The following is a 21,431-nucleotide window of genomic DNA, read 5'->3' as shown; positions in this document are numbered from 1 at the left end:
CATTTTTCACACCTCCAACCAGCACTCTTGTTTCCTCTTGCAAATGTCATGGTAAAAGAGCCAAACTCCAAACTTCTGTTTTCCTGAAGTCACTTGAAATCATGTCTTGAGTGCTTCTGAGATGTGACAGACCACCCCCACTTTTATCTACACCCCAAGAGTTTGAAAATGGGACAGCAAAGTGATGGATGGGGAATGGGTATTCTGAAGGAGGAATGATGGGCCTGAATGTACCACTACTAAAGGGAACACCATTGACACATGATGCAGTGTTAGCTATTCTCAGATGGTTCTCACTATTCCAGGAAATCGTCCTTCTTGATTGGGTACTGAGGATATTGAGTCCATGCCCTAAGAGGAGGCAGCCTTAGTTGGAAGAAGCAGCCTTTAGAAAACTCAGTGCCCGAGGGGGGCTGAGGGGAAGTTATTAAGATGACCACTACCTGGGCAGGACAGCCTGTGGGACGGGGCTACCATCTGCTTCTACCTGCAAGCTCAAGGTCAACCACATTCAGAAACCAGCCCCTGGTCCAGGGCTGGAGGCGGAAATATCACCTGGTTCAGACAGAAGCAGGTTGTCTGCTGCTGCGAGTCCCTGTTGCTGAGCTCCCACATAACTTTTTTTTAAAATTTTTAGCTTTGGAAATTCCCAGGCTAGGGATCGAACCTGTGCCACAGCTGCGACTAGAACCACAGCAGTGACAATGCCAGCTGCTGAGCCACAGGAAAACTCCTTCCAGTTAACCTTTTATTCCATCCTATCTCGTTTTCGTGAAGGCGTGTTCCCTTTTTGCCTAATTTACTGTCATCGATGTTTCCTTCTTCCTCTGCAGTTTTCGTCGGAAACCCATCTCATTGCTCTGAATCCATTCCTGCTTCCCTCTCAATTACTCGTTACTTCGCCAAACTTTTTTTTCCAGTTACGGCAAACTTTTTGAAAAAGTAGTCTGTACTTAGTGAAGCCTGCACAGTTTCACTCAGCTTAATAGAAAATGATTTTTGACCCTGAGCTCTAAGATGGTACCCACTGTCACAAGATCACTTACACACACCTAATTCCCCAGACTGATGACTTCTCAGTAGTCTGTCTTGATGACCCCCTTTCTCCTTAAAACATCCCCCCCCCCACAAGACACTATTCTCTTTTGACTTCTCAACATCTGGCCACCCTTTCCCCATAACCTCTTCCTGTGACTTAAACCTAAAGGATCCCAAGATTCTGTCAACATTTCTCTCCTCTCTCCACCTGCTCCCGTATGCATTCTTCCTCTTTGCTTCACCTACAGCTTGTAATTCCCACATTGGTAAAACACTGACCCTGACCTCCTGCTCCTGAACCAAAAGTCTGAGCTTCTCACTCTTTCGAGTATCTTCTGGACAATCTTAGGGGGGCCCTCAAATTCAGCACAGTTAGAGCTAGTCTACCCTATCCTCACGCTCAGTCAAACTTGGCACCTCCCTTTTCCTCATCACTCTCATGGCCATTAAGTTCTGTTGACTGTACCTCGAAATGTCTTTCTGATGGGCCCCTTCCTGAGCCACTGCCAGGACCACTGCTCTCCTTGAAACCCTCAAAATGCTTTAATGGGACAAGCAGAATGGTTAATAGAAGGAAATTAACTGGATTCCAGTTTTATCACCTGAAGACTTCAAATGGCATCTTTAAGACTGATTTCTCAACCTGTCAAGTGGGGCTGGTATTTAGATTATAACAAATCTGGTGATCTAAACAAAATGTTATTCACAATGGTTGCACAGGGTAAACACTCAAAAATGTTACATGTTTCACCCACTCAGTACTCTCCATACTCCCCCCATCTCTGAGCTGGAGCTCCTTGCCTTCACTCATCTTTCTTCTCCAATATACAGTCAACTCTCACACCAGATACTTTCTAAATCTGAGATCTGCTCATGTCAGGCTTTGGTTAAAAAAAGAAAGAAAGAAAAAACTTTCACAAATTTTCTCTGCCCATATGACAAAGACCACCTCCTTAGTATGGTATTCATGACCCTTCAGAGATCTAACTCCAACCAACTTTTCCAGCTTAGAAACTCACCACTCCTTATTATACAACCGATTTACCTAATGTAACTGACATTGTCAAGCTTGGTTTCTTTATTGTAGCCACCCCATCTTTAAGGCTTTCCTCCCTTTCATTTCTAACTGATGAAGTCATCTGCATAAGCATCTCTTTCTCCCAATAAAGTAATTCCTTGGAAGCACAGAACCCTTATTATTCTGGCACAATGCATTCATTGATTCAGTCATTCACCACATATTTTTAAACTGAGAGCCAGGCTTCGTGCTCAGTGCTAGGGATACAGAGCCAAAGAAGATTAAGCCCACGCCATGAACCAGTAGACAGTTTGGTTGGGAAGATGGGCATACAAATAAGTCCAGTAGATGGTGACAGGTTAGAGCACAGCACAGTGGCTCTTGATCTTGGTTGTATATTAGAATCCCTGGAATCAATTTGTTAAATCCATTTTTTAATGCTAATGCCTAGGTTGATCCACCAATGATTCTAACTGAATTTATATATATATATATATATATATATTTTAAATTTATATTATATATGTGTGTGTGTGTGTGTATATATATATATATATATACATATATATATATATATATATATTTTTTTTTTTAGGGCTGCAGGTGTGGCATATGAAAGTTCCCAAGCTAGGGGTTGAATTAGAGCTGCAGCTGCCAGCCTACACCACAGCCACAAAAATGCCAGATCCAAGCCGCATCTGCAACCTATGCTGCAGGTCACAGCAACGCCAGATCCTTAACCCACTGAGCGAGGCCAGGGATCAAACCCTCATTCTCGTGTATACTAGTCAGGTTCGTTTCCACTGAGTCACAACAGAAACTCCTGTGATGTGTTTTTTTAAAAGCTCTTCTGCTACAGTTATGACAGTGAGGGTTGCAAACCTCTGGGAGAGAGCTCTGTATAGATCATGGGAGATACACTTTGTAGCTGATGGCCCTTTTGGTTGTTACACAAATTCTGTTCCCTTTCTATACAACCTCCCTCCGCATGACTTTGGGGACACCGCCTTATCCTGATCTCAGAGACAGCTTCTGATTGCTCTTTCTTGTGAGATTTAGATGCAAACAAGGAAACTTTTTCTAAACAAGGATACCTGAGAGGCTGGTTATGGGAAGTTGGGAAAAGGTTTCCTAACCTCAAGAAAAATATACCAGGAGGGATAGGTCGCTGTCTTTTTTTTTTTTTTTTTTGTCTTTTTGCCTTATCTTGAGCTGCTCCCGTGGCATATGGAGGTTCCCAGGCTAGGGGTCCAATCAGAGCTGTAGCCACCGGCCTATGCCAGAGCCACAGCAATGCAGATCTGAGCTGCGTCTGCAACCTATACCACAGCTCACAACAATGCCAGATCCTTAACCCACTGAGCAAGGCCAGGGATCGAACCCGAAACCTCATGGTTCCTGGATGGATTCGTTAACCACTGAGCCACGATGGGAACTCCATACCAGGAGGGATAGGTTGCTTTCTGGCCTTTGGATATTGCTGCGCCTGGCTATGACATCTGGAACCACAGCCACCATATTGTATCCATGAGGGGAGCCACCCAGAGGTAAAACTGAGATGTAGAAAGGAGCAGCATTCTTAATGATGTTAAGGCATTGTATCAAACTACCCTACTACTGGTCCACCTGTGCATTCTTGGATGCATGAAATAATCAATTTCCGAATTATTATGCTACTTTGAGTCAGTTTTCTGTTGTCCTGCAGCAGATGGCATCCTAAGTGGTATACAAATAAATCAAACTTGAAGATCAAGGGAAGCCATCCAGAGATGGTAATATCAGAGGCGAAGGCAGAACAAGGCAGTCAAGAAGCAGGAGAAGCAAATTAAAACACATGGCAATAAACATATAAGATATTCTTGGAACTTCATATGGTTAAGAGTGGCTATTGAACAGACTATAAGCATGGAGATAAAGCTGGAGAGGAGGGCATCTGGGGTGGGAGCTTGAGGAGGCTTGCATGCTGTGAACTGGATGAAATGTGGCCACAAAACCTTTATGGCTTCTTCTGGCAGGAAGCCGAGTCTATTTCAACCTCCTGTGAATCTGACCAGCCTCATGATTTGCTCTGACTGGTAGAACATGTCCAAAGGGATGTTACATGAGGTCCAGAGACAAGGTCTGGCTCTCTTTACGTGCTCTCCTGAGGCTGCCGTATTGTGAGGAAGGCAGTCCTGCCTGCTGGGGGATGAGAGGCCAGGTGGAAGAGGAAGGAGTGCGCTTTGGCTGAGCTGGCACCATGTGCTGGGCATGAGGGAGGAGGCCACCGTGGACCACGTGGCTAGTCCCCCCATCATCTGAATGCACCTGAGCCCAGGAAGGACCAGCAGATGAATCTCCTGGCCAACCCACAGAATCATTAGAAATAAGAAATCACTGTTGCAGAAGGCGACTAGGTTTAGGGTGGCTTGTTACACAACAACAGATACCGGATACACAGGCCATGCCAAGATGTTTGGACTTTACTCTGAAGACTATGAGGAGTAACCTGATCGGACTCATGTTTTAGAAAGATCGCTTTGGCAGTGATGTGCAGAATACCTTGGACAGGGATTGGGGTGCAGTTATGCTAATAGGGCTGAGCAACAGTGTGAATCTGAACAAAAACAGGGGCAAGGGAAGGCAGAGAGGAGTTAATGCAGGCATGAAATTAATGGGATGGTGCATATAGATTATGAAGTGTCAAGGAGAAAAGTGAGCTAAGAATTAGCCCAAGTTTCTGGACTAGGTAAATGAGTGGACGACAGTACCATTCACTAAGAGAGGGGCTATGGGAGGAAGAGAAAGTCAGACAGAACTGCGGAACAGCAAGCAGTTGAGAATACTGGATAAATGCTTGATGAACAAATTACTGTGAACAATCTGGGTGGCAGTGAAATATCCTGGTGCAAGGAGCCACTGCTATGTGGCATGACTTGAATTTTAAGTCAATTACAGTTTTCATGGTGTGAACTCCTTTCATGGACACTTCATCAGGACACAAAGGGGAAAAAACGGTAAGATTTGATGTCTTCCAAAATGCTGATCAATCTGCATATTGTCCATTGCATTAATTGGCAATTCTCAGGGAACATTTCCAGTATACAGTGTTCCTACCTAAAGGCACTTTCTTAGTGGAGCCAGAGGGTAAACTCTATGGCACAAGTTCTTTTTTTTGGCCACAGATTCTCGACATGCCTCCCATCTTGTAGAGCAAGGAGGGGCTTCTCCAACTTGATGCCAGAAAGAGCAAGACCATCTCCATCTCAGATACTTTGTCAAGCACGCACAATCTATGATTTACTAATACAACACCTACGGAGGCTACAAACAGCTTTAATATGCACATGTAAACATTGGCTTACCTTTGAAATTGATTAAAATAGCAAGTAAATGGCTGGGAACCAATCTCATCTTTCCAGTACTGTTGCCAATTCATGACACTTTCCAAGTTCTTCTGATTTTCTCTCTTACAGGGAGGGATATAGGAGCACTAACAAAACAGAACACAGAAAGTAAACCTATTATTCTACAGAACATTGAAATACAGTCCTTTTTTTTTTAATAGAGAAATGGCATTATGCTGATAGGAAATCTAATTCTGACCTACTTAATTTCTAATTTAACCAAACTGAAATTGCTAAGCTATTTCAGATTTCTAATTTGGCGCAATTACAGAAAGTATTCCAATAACAAAAAAATAGGCCCCAAATAACTTTCAGTCATTATAGTCTAAAGATACTTTATAAACAATTAGTTACAACCTATAAGCGAACCGAAAGCATAATACACTCTGTCTTTGAGGGCCTGTCCATCAACAAAGGGAAGCAACACAAAAGGTCGTTTTCATCCTCAATTTCTAATGGACCTTGATATTTTCCTCTCCTACTATTAATTAACAAATAAAGCATGTAGCTCTGCTCAGATATTGCTCTCAACCACTGAAACTCCAGTTTTCTTGCTTGCTTTTTAGGGCCTCACCTGTGGCATTTGGAGGTTCCCAGGCTAGGGGTCCAGCCAGAGCTACAGCTGCCAGCCTACACCACAGCCACAGCAACGCCAGATCCTTAACCCAATGAGCAAGCCCAGGGATTGAACCTGCATCCTCATGGATCCTAGCCGGGTTTGTTAACTGTTGAGCCACAAAGGGAACTGCCAGTGTTCTTACTTTTTTTTTTTTTTTGGTCTTTTTGCCTTTTCTGGCGCCGCTCTCGGGAATATGGAGGTTCCCAGGCTAGGGGTCTAATCGGAGCTGTAGCCACCGGCCTAAGCCAGAGCCACAGCAATGAGGGATCCAAGCCGCGTCTGCGGCCTACACCACAGCTCATGGCAATGCCGGATCCTTAACCCACCGAGCAAGGCCAGGGACCGAACCCTCAACCTCATGGTTCCTGGTTGGATTCGTTAACCACTGAGCCATGATGGGAACTCCTAAGAGCTGATATTTCTTTCAGCTCTACAACTGGAACTAGAGTCTGGTGCTTCATCTCATTCTGCTCTCAGATGTTTAACCAAGGTGTTTCAGTATTAGCAAACAAGAAAAAATCCATTATCTTTACAGCATCATTTGAGCCGCATTATTTTAGAGCATATATTTTGTCAATACCTTCTCACCATCTTCTGGTAAAATACAAACTTTTGAGTACTACGTACAAAGTTCTCCATGATCTCAACTCTGCCTGTCCCCATCCTCATTTGAAGCTGGCATGCAGCTGCACAGAAGAAGCACTTGTTCCCAAGTCTGCCATGTGCTGTCACACCTGTCCGCCTGGCACATGCGGCTCTCTCTCCTTGTAGTGCCTCAGCCCCCTTCTTTCAAGTTGCAGTTCTTCGCATCTGTTTGGGGGAGCCTTCTCTTTCACCCTCTACAGTTAAGTCCCCCTTATTTGCGTTGCCACAGATGTCCCACCCGAAACTACTGCAGCTAGACTCACTCAGTAGCGCGCTTGTCTGTTTTATGTCCGCCTCCCCAGTTTGAGGGCAAGTTGGGACGAGGGCTATTTTTCTCTTCTGTAACTTTACACTTAGGACTATACCTGGTAACACTGAAGTTTCAGAAATGTTCATAGAATTAATTAAAAATAACACACAGAAATAGGTTTTTATTCAAGATGATGGAGCTTTCTTCACAGTGGTTAAACATTTTAAAACAAGCACATTTATTGATCCTTGGCTGGAGAACTTCCACATGCCACGGGTGTGGCCAAAAAACCCCACCCCAAAACCAAAACAAAAAGCTAGTTCAATGTGGTACATATACACAATGGAACACTACTCAGCTATAAAAGAGAACAAAATAATGCCATTTGCAGCAACATGGATGGAACTAGAGACTCTCATACTGAGTGAAGTAGGTCAGAAAGAGAAAGACAAATACCATATGATATCACTTTTATCTGGAATCTAATATATGGCACAAATGAGCCTTCCCACAGAAAAGAAACTTATGGACTTGGAAAATAAACTTGTGGTTGCTAAGGGGGAGGGGAAGGGAACAGGATGGATTGGGAGCTTGGGGTTAACAGATGTAAACTATTGCTTTTGGAATGAATTAGCAGTGAGATCCTGCTGTGTAGCACTGGGAACTATGTCTAGTCACTTATGATGGAGCATGATAATGTGAGAAAAAAGAATGTTTACATGTATGTGTAACTGGGTCACCATGCTGTATAGTAGAAAATTGACAGAACACTGTAAACTAGCTATAATGAAAAAAGTAAACATCATTTTATATATATATAAATAAATAGCTAGTTCAAAAAAAAGCACATTTTAAATTTTAGTAAATTTGGACTTTTTCTATTATATGTAACAAATTCACAACATGTCATGCAAATATTGTCTCAATAACTGAATCACTGCACTCTTATCCTCTACATATATAGCTTCGCTTCTACTAATAACAATAATATAAAGCAAAAAATTCTGTGAAATTATGAATTTCTGAGTTCTTTCAAAGCAGTAGTTGGGGAGTTCCCATCGTGGCTCAGTGGTTAACGAATTCGACTAGGAACCATGAGGTTATGGGTTCAATCCCTGGCCTTGCTCAGCGGGTTAAGGATCCGGCATTGCCATGAGCTGTGGTGTAGGTCGCAGAAGCGGCTCAGATCCCGAGTTGCTGTGGCTCTGATGTAGGCCAGTGGCTACAGCTCCAATTCAACCCCTAGCCTGGGAACCTCAATATGCCGTGGGAGTAGCCCAAGAAATGGCAAAAAGGCAAAAAAAAAAAAGCAGTAGTTGGGCTTAGAAGCAGTGGAGACCATTAGATAGGGCTCCAGTCCTATTATTTGTTACATGTTTGACCTTCAGTAAATTACTTCCTTTTTCTAGATTTCATTTTTTCTTATCTGTTTGTTTGTTTGCTTGCTTTTTTTTTTTTTTTGTATTTTTAGGACCCCACCCATGGCATATGGAGGTTCCCAGGCTAGGGGTCGAATCAGAGCTGTAGCCACTGGCCCTCACCACAGCCACAGCAACTTGGGATCCAAGCCGAGCCTGTCACCTACACCACATCTCATGGTAATGCCGAATCCTTAACCCACTGAGCAAGGCCAGGGACTGAACCTGCATCCTCATGGATGCTAGTCAGAGTCGTTTCTGCTAGAGCCACAATGGGAACTCCATTTTTTCAAATCTGTTAAATCTTCCAAATAACTTTTGCACTACCTCTTTATGATTCTCTTCTTGGAGATACAGCAAGAAAAGACCCAGCAGAAGGCAGGGCTATAAACACTGTTGCAATATATTTCACAGAAGAGCTCTTGCCCACTGGGGAGGTGGCTGGAAGCCTGGCCCAGCCAGCATTCCAGCCAGCTAGAAGAACTGGTGTGGTCTGTCTTTACTTGGGGACCTGTATTTTGCATTAGGAACATGTTCATAAAGGCCTCGGATTTTCCAATTGCTTATTTCCTTCAGTGTGCTGAGCATTTCCTTTCCTTCTTCTTTTTTTTTTTTTTTTTGTCTTTTTAGGGCTGCACCCACGGCATATGAAAGTCCCAAGGGTAGGGGTCAAATCAGAGCTGCAGCTGCCAGCCTACACCACAGCAATGCCAGATCAGAGCCGAATCTGCAACCTACACCACAGCTCACGGCAACACCAGATCTTTAACCCACTGAGCAAGGCCAGGGATCGAACCTGTGTCCTCCTGTATGCTAGTCAGATTTGTTTCCACTGAGCCACAATGGGAACTTCCATTTCCTTTCCTTCGATTAAAAATTCTTTTTCTATACATGGTCAACCAGTTTATAAGATTCCAAACAGTGTGCTTTGTGTAGGAAGGAGAAATTTCTAGATTTGAAGGCAGAAGCTGTGAAGTGTGAAGCCCAAAAAATTCCTCAGAGCTCTTTTTGCAATGGGCATACTCAACACAGAGGTACACTAAACATTTCAGGGTATACTAAACATTTCAGGTATACTAAACATAACAACCAAAATGTAACTAAAGAAGGTTTTAAAATGTTGCAAGTTAACTCAGTTTGAGCTCTTTACTATTTATTCAGTTTAGAGGGGAGAAATGGATTTAAAAGAAATTCTCCATCGAATGTCAACCCTATGACCTGAGCAGGAGAATCACAGCTAAGTGTATTTGAAAAAGTCAGACAAAAACCTTTATTCAGTGTAAAAGTTTTGTATTAGGTATGTTGTGATTTTATGTGGGATAAAAGAAATGTTTCTTGCCTTTAGGAAACTTTGAGCTAGTAGGGATGGATTTTTGGAAGAAAAGTACTCTTTCACACTGGGGGAAATAACCTGTGATCGAAATTCAAGTATTTTTTCCAAGGACTGCATTTTTTCCAAAGAGAATCATAGATTAAATAATGAGTTTACAATACTCCGGCAACTTCTGAAGCTGGGGAGGGGGGGCGGATGCTAAAAGGCAAAACTTTAGGCTCTTAAAAACCACTATTGTTTATTTTGCTACATCTTGATTGTCCATTTAGTTTGGCTTTAAAATTTCTGTGAGGCCTAACTCGGATTCTCCCTAGATTCCTTCTCAATTTTCCTGAGCGGATTAGTGTAGATTGTTAGAATGTTACAATAAGCTAAAAATGAAAATTCAAAACGGTGTTCTAGAAAAAAGAATTTGAAAATCAGTCTTGGAGACTTTCCTTTTTAGGTTGTTCAAACCCAATGGATTTTCCAGGCACTGTAATAGCTCCTCCATGAATGTCTCCTTTGTGGAAGGGGCACAGATAAACATGTCATGTCGTCATCATCTTACCATCATCACTGTGGCTAACATTTACTGACTGTATGTCAAACATCTCATTAATTAAAATCACATTTAATTCAAACGAGCGCTTCGATCCCTGGCCTCGCTCAGTGGATTAAGGATCTGGCATTGCCGTGAGCTGTGGTGTAGGTTGCAGATGCGGCTCGGATCCCACATTGCTGGCTCTGGCGTAGACCAGTGGCTACAGCTCCGATTAGACCCCTAGCCTGGGAACCTCCATATGCTGCGGGAAGCGGCCCTAGAAAGGCAAATAGACAAAAAAATAAAATAAAAATAAAAATAAAAAAATAATAATTCAAATGAGCAAATATCATAATCACCCCCATTTTACAGATGAGGAAACTGAAGGACAGAGGGGTTTAAGAAAACTTTCCTTAGGCTCTGAGGGCAAATGGAATAGCTGGGATTCAAACTGCAGGGGATTCTTAACCATTGCACCATGCTGCCTCCCTTCAGAGCTTCCCAGTTTTCTGTCTTTGGAGCCGCCTAACCTTGTGGTAAGGGAGATGTCCTGACTTCTGCACCCCTCTCTGGGGGAACTAGGATAACATCTCTTTGGGAATGGAATTGGTGTGATCCTCCTGAGGACTGATGAGCTCAGGCCATCTCTTGCAGCCCTTTGTTTTCCTGGTACATCCTCAGAGAAATGCACTGAAGCTTTTGCTTGTTCCCTCCTGTTTCAATTTGGCTTCAGGGTTGGTTTTCGGTGCCACAGATGTATTTTCACTTAGGTGACAGACACAATGTCTTTGGTCATGGAGGACAATGAGCACTGCCTTGGAGAAATGTCTTCATACAGTTCTGACCTTTCTTGTTTTTCATTTGCAAAGGCAGCATCTCCCACATCTAATATCATTATCACCCAAATAACCTTCACTAGAGTCTGCGTCATTTGCTGCCTAAACTTGCATGATATCACTTTCTTTAAAAAGTCAGGGAAAAAAGAGGCATGTGATAAAACATATTTGCTTAATGCCTACCTTTTAAAAGAAAATTTGACTTTTGCATGCATAAAGAAAGTTGATGGAATCAAGTGAACTGTTCTGAGCATATATATATATATATATATTTTTTTTTTGGTCTTTTTGCCTTTTCTAGGGCCACTCCTGTGGCATATGGAGGTTCCCAGGCTAGGGGTCTAATTGGAGCTGTAGCCACCGGCCTACGCCAGAGCCAGATCTGAGCTGCGTCTGTGACCTACACCACAGCTCATTGCAACGCAGGATCCTTAACCCACTGAGCAAGGTCAGGGATCGAACCCGCAACCTCATGGTTCCTAGTCGGATTCATTAACCACTGAGCCATGACGGGAACTCTTGTTCTGAGTATATTAACATAAAGACTTCCAGTGAGTTAATTAGGGGAAGACACTATCATTGCTTGACGTGAAATATTTCATTACATAATCCATTATCACTTATTTTCCATTAGCTTATTTTAGAACTTAGCAAGACTTGTAACAGTATTCTTTTTCAGCTTACTGCAATGAATTGATATTTTAATAGAACACTTCTTGAGTGAGTCCTTTGTGATGAGTGTCTTGAGGGTTGCATTTCAATCATGTGGGCAGAGGAGGCAAAATTCACTTTCTTCTTTATACTGAATCACTTAAAAACAAACAAACAAACAAACCACTGCACAGAACATGTGGTCCATTTAACTAAAGACTGGGGACTAAGTTCTATGTTAGACATTATTTAAGAAAAAGAAATGAAGAAACTTGTTTGGTTCCAGCTTCTTTCTTGACTTGGTTAGGAAGGATAGCATTGAGAGGCATTAACTGGAATGGTTTAACAAGTTAAATAATTTCCAAAATAAATTTGGTTAGAAAATGAATTCTTGGAGTTCCCGTCATGGCTCAGTGGTTAACAAATCTGACTAGGAACCATGAGGTTGTAGGTTTAATACCAGGCCTCGCTCAGCAGGTTAAGGATCCGGCGTTGCTATGAGCTGTGGTGTAGGATGCAGATGCGGCTCGGATCCTGCATTGCTGTGGCTATGGTTGCAGGCCAGCGGCTACAGTTCCGATTAGACCCCTAGCCTGGAACCTCCATATGTCTTGGGTGCAGCCCTAGAAAGACAAAGCAAAAAAAAGACAAGAAAAAGGAAATGAATTCTTAAAACATTATATATTAGAACAGAGGTTTAATTATATTTTATACCATAGTTCCCCATTTTCTGAAATCCCGTAAGACATTTCTGTGTCAGCTATGATTTGTAACCTTTTTTTTTTTTTTTTGTCTTTTTAGGGCCGTGCCTGCAGCATATGGAGGTTGCTAGGCCAGGGGTTGAATCAGAGCTGTAGCCGCAGCCTACACCAGAGCCACAGCAACACAGGATTCGAGCTTCGTCTGTGACCTATACCACAGCTCTTGGCAAGACCAGATCCTTAACCCACCGAGCGAGTGACGCCAAGGATCGAACCCGCAACCTCATGGTTTCTAGTCGGATTTTTTAACCGCTGAGCCACAATGGGAACTCCTCCTGATTGTAACTTTAATGACATTTCTGACAATATATAATCAGAAAAACACTGTGGGAGAAAAAGTATAACTGAGTCATTTATAAACCCCACAATATTTCACATGCCTCAAGATTTCATTCATTGTGTGCAAATGCACACACACAGATGCACACATTCCTTATGAATGTAGGTTAATTGAACATATGAAATTATACATCAGCTAAAAATTAAATTCTAGGGCAGGTGGTTCCAGAGTGTTACAACCATGTCTGAAAGCTAAATGAAAATAATCTTACCAAAGAATCTGAAGGTCAAATAAATGGCTTAGAAAATGTGCAAAGTCTACTCGGCCCTAAAAAAAGAATGAAAAAATGCCAAATGCAGCAACATGGATGGGCCTAGGGATTATCATACTACTTAGGGATTATCATACTTACTTAAGAAAGAGGAAGACAAATACTATATGATATCACTTATATGTGGAATCTAAAACACGACACAAATGAAACACACACAGATATAGAGAACAGACTTGTGGTTCCAAAGGGGAGGGTTTGTGGGAGGGATGGAGTGGGAGGCTGGGGTTAGCAGATGTAAGCTATTATATATAGAATGGATAAACAGGGTTCTACTGTACAGCACAAAGAACTATATTCAATATCCTGTAATAAGCCAAAGTGGAAAAGAATATGCAGAAGCATGTATGTACATCTGATTCTCTTTGCTGTATCATGGAAATTAATACAACATTGTAAGTCAACTACACTCAATAAGATAAATTTATGAGTTCTCTGGTGGTCTAGTGGTTAGGGATCCACCTGCCACTACTGCAGCTTAGGTCACTGCCGTGGCACATATTTGATCCCTGTCTCAGGAACTTCTGCATGCGTGGGTGTGGCCAAATAAATAAATAAATATTTTTTTTTCTAATAAAGGAAAATGTGAACAGTAAGGCTAAGAACGGAGACGCTAAAATGAGCTCTTCAGAGACAGCAGGCTGGGCAGGTACAGAACTTATGTTTCACAAACCACTGGACTGATGGTCAAGAAGACCCATGCTCCTCAGAGTCTGATTCAGTAGGACTAGGAACCTGCACTTTTTTTTTTCCTTTTTGGTCTTTTTAGGGCCATACCCACAGCACATGTAAGTTCCCAGGCTAGGGGTTGAATTGGAGCTGCAGCTGCCAACATACACCACAGGACATAGCAACGCAGGATCCGAGCCACATCTGTGACCTACACCACAGCTCAAGGCAGCACCAGATCCTCAGCCCACTAAGCGAGGCCAGGGATCGGATCTGTATCCTCATGGATACTAGCCAGGTTCGTAACCCGCTCAGCCACAATGGGAACTCCAGGAACCTGCATTTTAACAGCTTCCTTTATGCCTGGGAATGACAGATTTGGGGAATTGATAATTTATGCAATAAATCATTCTGAATTGCTGAGTACTGGACAGGATACCAAGATTAGATGTTACTCCTATCCCTCTTCTTCCTCCCCTTCCCTGGAACGTGTAGTATAGTAGTCATAGCATATTCACAAGTGTGCTGTGTGACTAAAAAAGAGGAAGAGGGGATTTGGCTTTGGGGGTATGAGAGAAAGCTTCACAGAGAGATGACACCATTGTGTCTTTAAGATTGAACTTCCTTCTCAGAGAATGGGTTGGGAAGGTGACATTCCAAGAAGGAGAAATGGGATATCAAAGACTTTGGGTATGGATGTTCCAGAAAGACTCAATCATCTAATGTGCCTGAAGAACAGAGGGCTTGGGAGATGGCACTGGAAAATGCCCACACTGTCTGAACTACTATTCATGAAAAATTGTTCCTCTTTCCTTACATGCTTCTGTGAAAAATTGCTCGCTACCTCCCGCAGAGTATTCCCCCCCCCCCCACTACTCCTTTAGTTGGAATTTATATTGTGTGTTGATACCATATCTACATTTTTGTAATTTAACAACATTCATTTCACTTCTGGATTCAAACAGACTGCTAAAGTGGTGATATTATTAAAACCGAGAAAAGTTTGGAACAACATTCCACTTTCAAGAGAAAATAGTTCCTTCAGCTCTAGAGTTGGAAAATAAAAATACAGTGGCTTTACCAAAAACAGAGGTCGAATCTAAAGAGGAGAAGTCAGACCAAAGCAATACATTTTTTAACCTGGAAGAAGCTCAGTATTATTATTTACAAAAAGCATGGCAGTACATGTAAAAATTTGTTCAGTGGCTTACGAGGATAATTAAAATCCTTGAGGAAGTGGCCAATCCTCTTATGACCATATAGAACAATGAAATGAAATAAAACATCTTAAATGCTCATGCATGCCTTCAGATATATCTAGTCGGTGGCATTGTTGTGTACAAGGTACACAATTCAGGGTGTGTGTGTGTGATGAAATATTACAGCCATCACTTCTACATGAATGAGACCAACAAGCCCTATCCATGATAAGTCCCTTGGAACCAGTATTGATAGATGATGGTGATGAAAAACTGATGCTTCCTATTTGTGGCAGAATGTGTTTTCTAAAGATGGCTGCACCAATGTCCATCCCCTTTTACATGCTTACAATACGAAGTTGACACTCCCCCTATTCAGGGGTGTGGGTTTCCCTTCCCTAGAATATGGATGAGCCTGTGATTACAGAAGAAGGGATGCTATGTGACTTCCAAGACTAAATCAGAAAAAGTGACATAGCTTCTGCCTGCATCTCCCTCCTGGGGATGTCGGCCCTTGGAGTTTTGACGCTATGCTATGAGGAAACGCAAAGGAGCTCATGCAAACAGATCACACAGAAAGGCCTGTGTGAAGAGGAACCAAGGCCCAGTCAACAGCCAACATCCACTCCCTGAAAAGTGAGTAAATGAGGCCTTCAGATGATTCTAAGCCCCAGTCTTCGGGTATCCCACGGGGACCTCAGACATCATGGGACAGAGATGAACTGTCCCCAGGGTGCCCTGTCTATATTTATGACCTGCAGAATTTGTAAGCATAATAAAAATCATTTGATCTACATGATCATCTTTGAAAGTGGCTAAGAGATCACAGAACCCCTTGGACTAAAAAGGTGGAAATCCTTTAAGGTTCTCCATGATCTACACATCTGGAAAAATGTGAGGTTTGAGGAAATGGAGTCCAGTGAGTCACCGTGATGTAAGACAGGACCCCTAATTCAATTCCCTGGGGATGAGGGGGAGGCTGATTATCCTTGAAAAGGACCTACGGCAATCCCTCAAGTAATGCCTACCTACTAAAAATCCTCTCCGACCCTTTCCCCAGAGAACACACAGACATTCACAGGAGTAGTTGTGCAGTGGGGAAGGGCGATATTTAGAGTACCATCAGACACTGGCTCTCTGCTAACCCTAATCCCTGGGAATACTAAGTATGACTGTGCTCAGAGCATGAGTTCATGAGGTCAGGATAAAATGGAGTTTTCACCCAAGCTGGTGTCACATGAGACCACGCACCCCGTTGCGGTGGAGATTCTGACTGTACAGACTCAATACTCATGCTGCACACTGGTCCTAATTCCTAATACCTTGACCCCCCTCATCCATGGAGAGAAGTCTATTATCACAGATGGCTAAAACCTCCTCCTCCTTCCCCACAGAGTAAACCAATTGCATACCTAGGGGATTGCTCCTCTCACTCCTGACTGAGTTACTCATAAACCCAGCAGCTTTCAGTGGCAGCCAGAGCAGGAAAACCTACTCCAGCTACTCGAAGCTACAGAAAGCTCTCTGGATTGACCTCTGTGGCCCAGGGCCTCTGATGGTCTCCAAGGAGTCTGTGCCAGACTGGAGAGACACGTGGAGCCTGTAGCGAGTTCTGATCACCTAAATCAAACCCATGCTTTCTTTGACAAATAACTATACTCCTTTTGAGAAACTCTTAGTTTACTACCAAATGCCTGGAACCTGGGACATCAAGTCACCGTGTTAACCACTGTTTTACCAGGCTATTCGAACCACGAAGACATAGAGGTGGGGTTTTCAGGGCTAAAGCAGGTGCTGTAGGCTAACAAGATTCGTAAGAAAGTGGCTCCATTCCCAGCGCACCTTCTCTTTTGTTCTGCGGCCTTCCCCAAATTCTCCTAATGTATGGTTGTTAATCTGGGCTTACTTTTCTCAAACTAAGACATCCATACCTCTGGAGTGCTCTGCAGTATGCTAGGGAGTACCCGAGACCTATGACCAGTTTCCATGGATGAAAAAATTTGAGTCAGTCAAGCAAAACTTTGAGATTGTTTACTTCTCTTGAAAGGAATGACGCTAGAGGTACAGCCCTCCATTGATTTATGGGCACTATATCAGAAAAAAAAAAAAAATACACTGCATTTCCAGTAAACTGATTAGTGTATATTAAAGCCTCAGAAACAGAACTCTGACCAGTATGTAAGAGCTAAAAGTTCTATTTCCCTTACACCCTTTCTCAGGAAGCTGCTTGAGGATGTCCTCCCCAAAGCAAAGGTATAAAGAGGAAGGCATGGGGTCAAGGAAACAGAGTGTCTAACAGTGGAGAGGAGGCAGATCTAAGGTGTAACCAGTGTGGTTGGGGGCACTAGGTGGAAGAAGTTCATGAAGGGAAAGTATTTTTCAAAGAGAAACGAATGCAACAAAACAGTTACTTATTATGAGCAGCTATACGAAAAACAGTGTACTACAAAGGACTTCTACAATTCTGTTGAGAGAATTTTGGAAAAGTAAGAGAAAGGTACATAAGGAAGTGAGAAAATATTGATGGGATGATTATCAGCTCAAGGAAAATAAAAAAGTTGTAAAATAAAAAGGAAAATGAATAATACATAGTTAAAATAAGTTAAGCACTCAATGTTAATTTAGCCCAAAATTATGATATTTAAAGGATGAAGGGAGGAAAAATGAGATGGAATGGGATAGTGTAACTCCTAACTCAGGAGTTCCTGTTGTGGCACAGTGGAAACGAATCCAACTAGGAACCATGAGGTTGAGAGTTCGATCCCTGGCCTCGCTCAGTGGGTTAAGGATCCGGCGTTGCTGTGAGCTGTGATGTAGGTCACAGACGTGGCTTGGATCTGGTGCGTCTGTGGCTGTGGTGTAGGCTGGCAGCTACAACTCCGATTAGAACCCTAGCCTGGGAACCTCCCTGTGCCGTAGGTGCAGCCCTAAAAAGACAAAAAGACAAAAAAAAAAAAAAAGAAAAGAAAGAAAGAAAGAAAAGAAAGCTAGCTCCTCAGATTCCACCATAGGCAGGCAACTGTCTCTGAAATATACACACCAGAGAGCCTATTGTTTAGAAACATGGAGGTAAATAAATACTAGGAAAAACAAAAATTTACTGGCAGAGAATTACATCAAAGTATTCTCTTGAAGTATATTTTAACTTTTTCCTATATTTGCAGTAATTTCCTCATTCCTTGTTTCTAATTTTGTGTTTTTGAAGAACGTTTCTTTGGTATCTAAACTTACTGAAGATTCACATCTGTACTTAATCTTTCTGAAAAAAAAATCTGCCTTTCTTGAAAATGCTCAACATACCTCCAATGGGAATTTTGAAGCTCTGCAAACTTTTAATGCCATACATTTGTGTTCTTAGTTTTTCACCCAGTGGCTCTGCAAAATCTAGCAAGTCTCAGTTGAAAAACACTGAAGGGCAAGGTGTTTATCAACCAAAAGATAACCCTCCGTACTTCACATGGCCCTGGGAGATCAAACTGGATGAAAGAAAGATCAACAGATGGAAGAAGTGGATGCAACTGCACATCCAAGTAGTAAATGCACCACCCCTCACTCCAAGAACTGTGTGAAGTCCTCCAACAACTGCACCAGAGGGTAAGCTCCCACCTGGCAGAGATCTCCGCCACCACTGCATCCCCGAACCTACAACAGTGCCTGCCATACGTAGAGCCTCCATAAACATCTGGTGAACTAATGATTCTACAGATATTTTAAAATAATGCAAAAAATAAAAATAAATAAAATAAAATAATGCAGCCTCCAGAAGATTTGTGCAAGTAGATATTTTCCCACCAGCTATGAAGATTAAGGAATGAAGAGCTGGAAAGAGAGATACCAGAAACTATGCTGTTGCTTCAATATGACAAAGTTTGTGACGAAGTTCTTAAACTCTTCCCTCATGCGTGAAATTTTCCTTATTTGATTACAAATGAAATGCCAGTAATTACAAATGAAATGCCAAGGTTTATTTATTCCATGAGTATTCATCAATTATACCTTCTTGGAGCATATTTATCCATAGATTATCTAGCACATAAACATACCTTATATATGTCAATAATCCTCAGTCTGTGCAGAAACTGAGGATCAAGAGATTGAGTGACAGGGGCGAGGCACCTGACTACATCCAGGTCTAGGTACCTTGATTTGAATACCACAGCCTTTTCCATTATACCAGGCAGCTTCTAAAGGTCAGCTAGGAGTGCAGCTCTGCGCTGAACATGGTCAGGGAAACCTGAGATAGTTCTGGACACCGAGACCGTAGCAGACGCTTTCCCTTCCTTCAATAGTGTGGTGACGTAAACTGGTATGAATGAGTTGGGTATAAAAGTACGACACACTATGGTTTTCTCAAGTAGGTAGCTTCTTATTCAAGACACTGATCCTCCCAGTTGTATTATCTAGACTTTTCCCACGTGTGCCACAAAGCATGCATGCATTTGTTTGTTGTTTGTTTACGGCCATGCCCATGGTATGTGGAAGTTCCTGAGCCAGGGTTCCAACCTGTGCCACAGCAGTGACGCAAGCCACAGCAGTGAAAATGTAGAATCTTTAACTCTCTGAGCCACCACGGAACTCCCCAGACTATTTAAAGTAACTGGTCTGAGATTTCTCTCGTTACAGAAATAATATTTTAACAGCTATCTGGGCACCCCTTAGCCCAGTCAAGTTGACACAGAAAATTAACCATCACACCTAGTCTTCTACTGAAGAGATGTTCATTTATTGCTAAGAGCTCTTCACATAATGAGTTGTTTTTTTTTTTTCTTTTTATGTCTGCACCTGCAGCATATGGATGTTCCCTGGCTAGGGGTTGAATTAGAGCTGCAGCTGCAGCCTATGCCACAGCCAAGGCAACACTGGATCTAAGCCTCATCTGCAACCTACTCCACAGCTTGTGGCAACATGGGATCCTTAACCCCCTGAGCAAGGCTAGTGATTGAACCTGCATCCTCACAGAGACAACATCAGGTCCTTAACCCACTAAGCCACAATGGGAACTCCTGCATAATGAGTTTTGAATCATTTCTCTGCCATGGTGCAAATATTCTCCCAAATTTGTCATTTTTCTTTCAATTTTAATGTTTTTTAATGTTAATTTTTTATTATATCATCAAAAAAATCAGTTATTCTTTTATAATTTTTGCTCCTACTACCATGCTTAGAAAGGCTTTGTCCACTGCTCAAATCATGTAAATATTTATCTATATTTTTAGTACTTTCATAGTTTATTTTTTGTATATTAAAAACTTATTTCATCATGGGAGTTCCCACTGTGGTGCAGTGGGTTAATGATCTGGCTTGTCTCTGTGGAGGCACCGGTTTGATCTTCAGCCTGGCACAGTGGGTTAAGGATCCAGTGTTGCTGCAGCTGTGGCACAGGCTGCAGCTCTGGCTTGGATCTGATTCCCAGCCCAAGAATTTCCACATAGTGCAGCTGAAAAAAAAATTATTCCATCAAAATTTTAATTTTATTTTAATTACATCTATATTTTATTATTATAAAATATTTTCTAAATAATTTTTGGGTGTTTTGTGAGTACATTTTATTTGGAAAACTAGCATTTAAAATACATATTTTTCCAAATAATAGGGAAGTTTTACCATCTTTACAAGTTATCTGGAAGGCCAAATTTGCAAAGTAAATCTCCCATCAATATTATTTTTTGGTTAAAAAATATTGTAAAGTATTTCAGCTTTACTGAAATATAATTGACGTATAACTCAATTCACCCCTTTAAAGTGTATAATTTGACAGTTTAAAGTAGATTCATGGGGGCATTCAACCACAGTTAATGCTAGAATGTTTTTACCCCCCCCAATAAGATACTCTATAGCTAACTTTTAGCTATAATTCCCAATCCTATAGTTCTCCCTATACTGAATATTTCATGTCAATGGCCTTGTATAATATGTAATCTTCTGTGGCTGACTTTTCACACTTAGCATCTTTTCAAAGTTTCTTCATGTTGTAGCATACAGCAGCATTTCATTCCTTCTTATAGCCAAATAAAGTCTTTGTATGGCTACAGCCCACTTTATTTGTCATCAGTTGAATAGACATTTATTTCCACTGTTGGCCATTATGAATAACACTACTATGAATAAGTAGTAGAATAAGTCATGTAAAAGTTTTCATTTCTCTTGGGTATCTACCCAGGAATGGAGTTGCTGGGTCATGTGGTAATTCTGTTTAATTTTTTTGAGGAATTGTCAATTGTTTTCCAAAGTGGCTGCATATCTTTTTCATTCTTACCAACAACATACGAGGGCTCTAATTTCTCCATACACTCATCAAAACTTGTTACTGTCTTGTATTTTGTAATAGTCATCTAGTGGGTTGAAAGCGGTATCTTACTGTGGTTTTGACTTGCATTTCCCTAATGACTAATGATGTTGAATATATTTTCATGTGCTTATTGCCCATTTGTATACCTTCCTTGGAAAAATATCTGTTCCTAACTTTTGCCTATT

At 41.8% G+C, this 21,431-nt stretch overlaps 1 protein-coding gene across 1 annotated transcript in view; it reads right to left on the bottom strand.

The window, feature by feature from the left end:
• Positions 1–21,431, bottom strand: part of KCNMB4 (potassium calcium-activated channel subfamily M regulatory beta subunit 4) — a 73,887-nt gene that overhangs the window by 39,768 nt on the left and 12,688 nt on the right. The window contains exon 2 of the mRNA XM_047787196.1: positions 5,401–5,528. Within this exon, the coding sequence (XP_047643152.1) occupies positions 5,401–5,528 (128 nt within the window). The remainder of the gene's footprint in view (positions 1–5,400; positions 5,529–21,431) is intronic.

This window comes from Phacochoerus africanus, chromosome 7 (genome assembly GCF_016906955.1).
Source record: "Phacochoerus africanus isolate WHEZ1 chromosome 7, ROS_Pafr_v1, whole genome shotgun sequence".
NCBI lineage: Eukaryota > Metazoa > Chordata > Mammalia > Artiodactyla > Suidae > Phacochoerus > Phacochoerus africanus.
The sequence above is the reverse complement of the archived record's forward strand: the minus strand, read 5'-3'. Positions and strand labels throughout refer to the sequence as shown.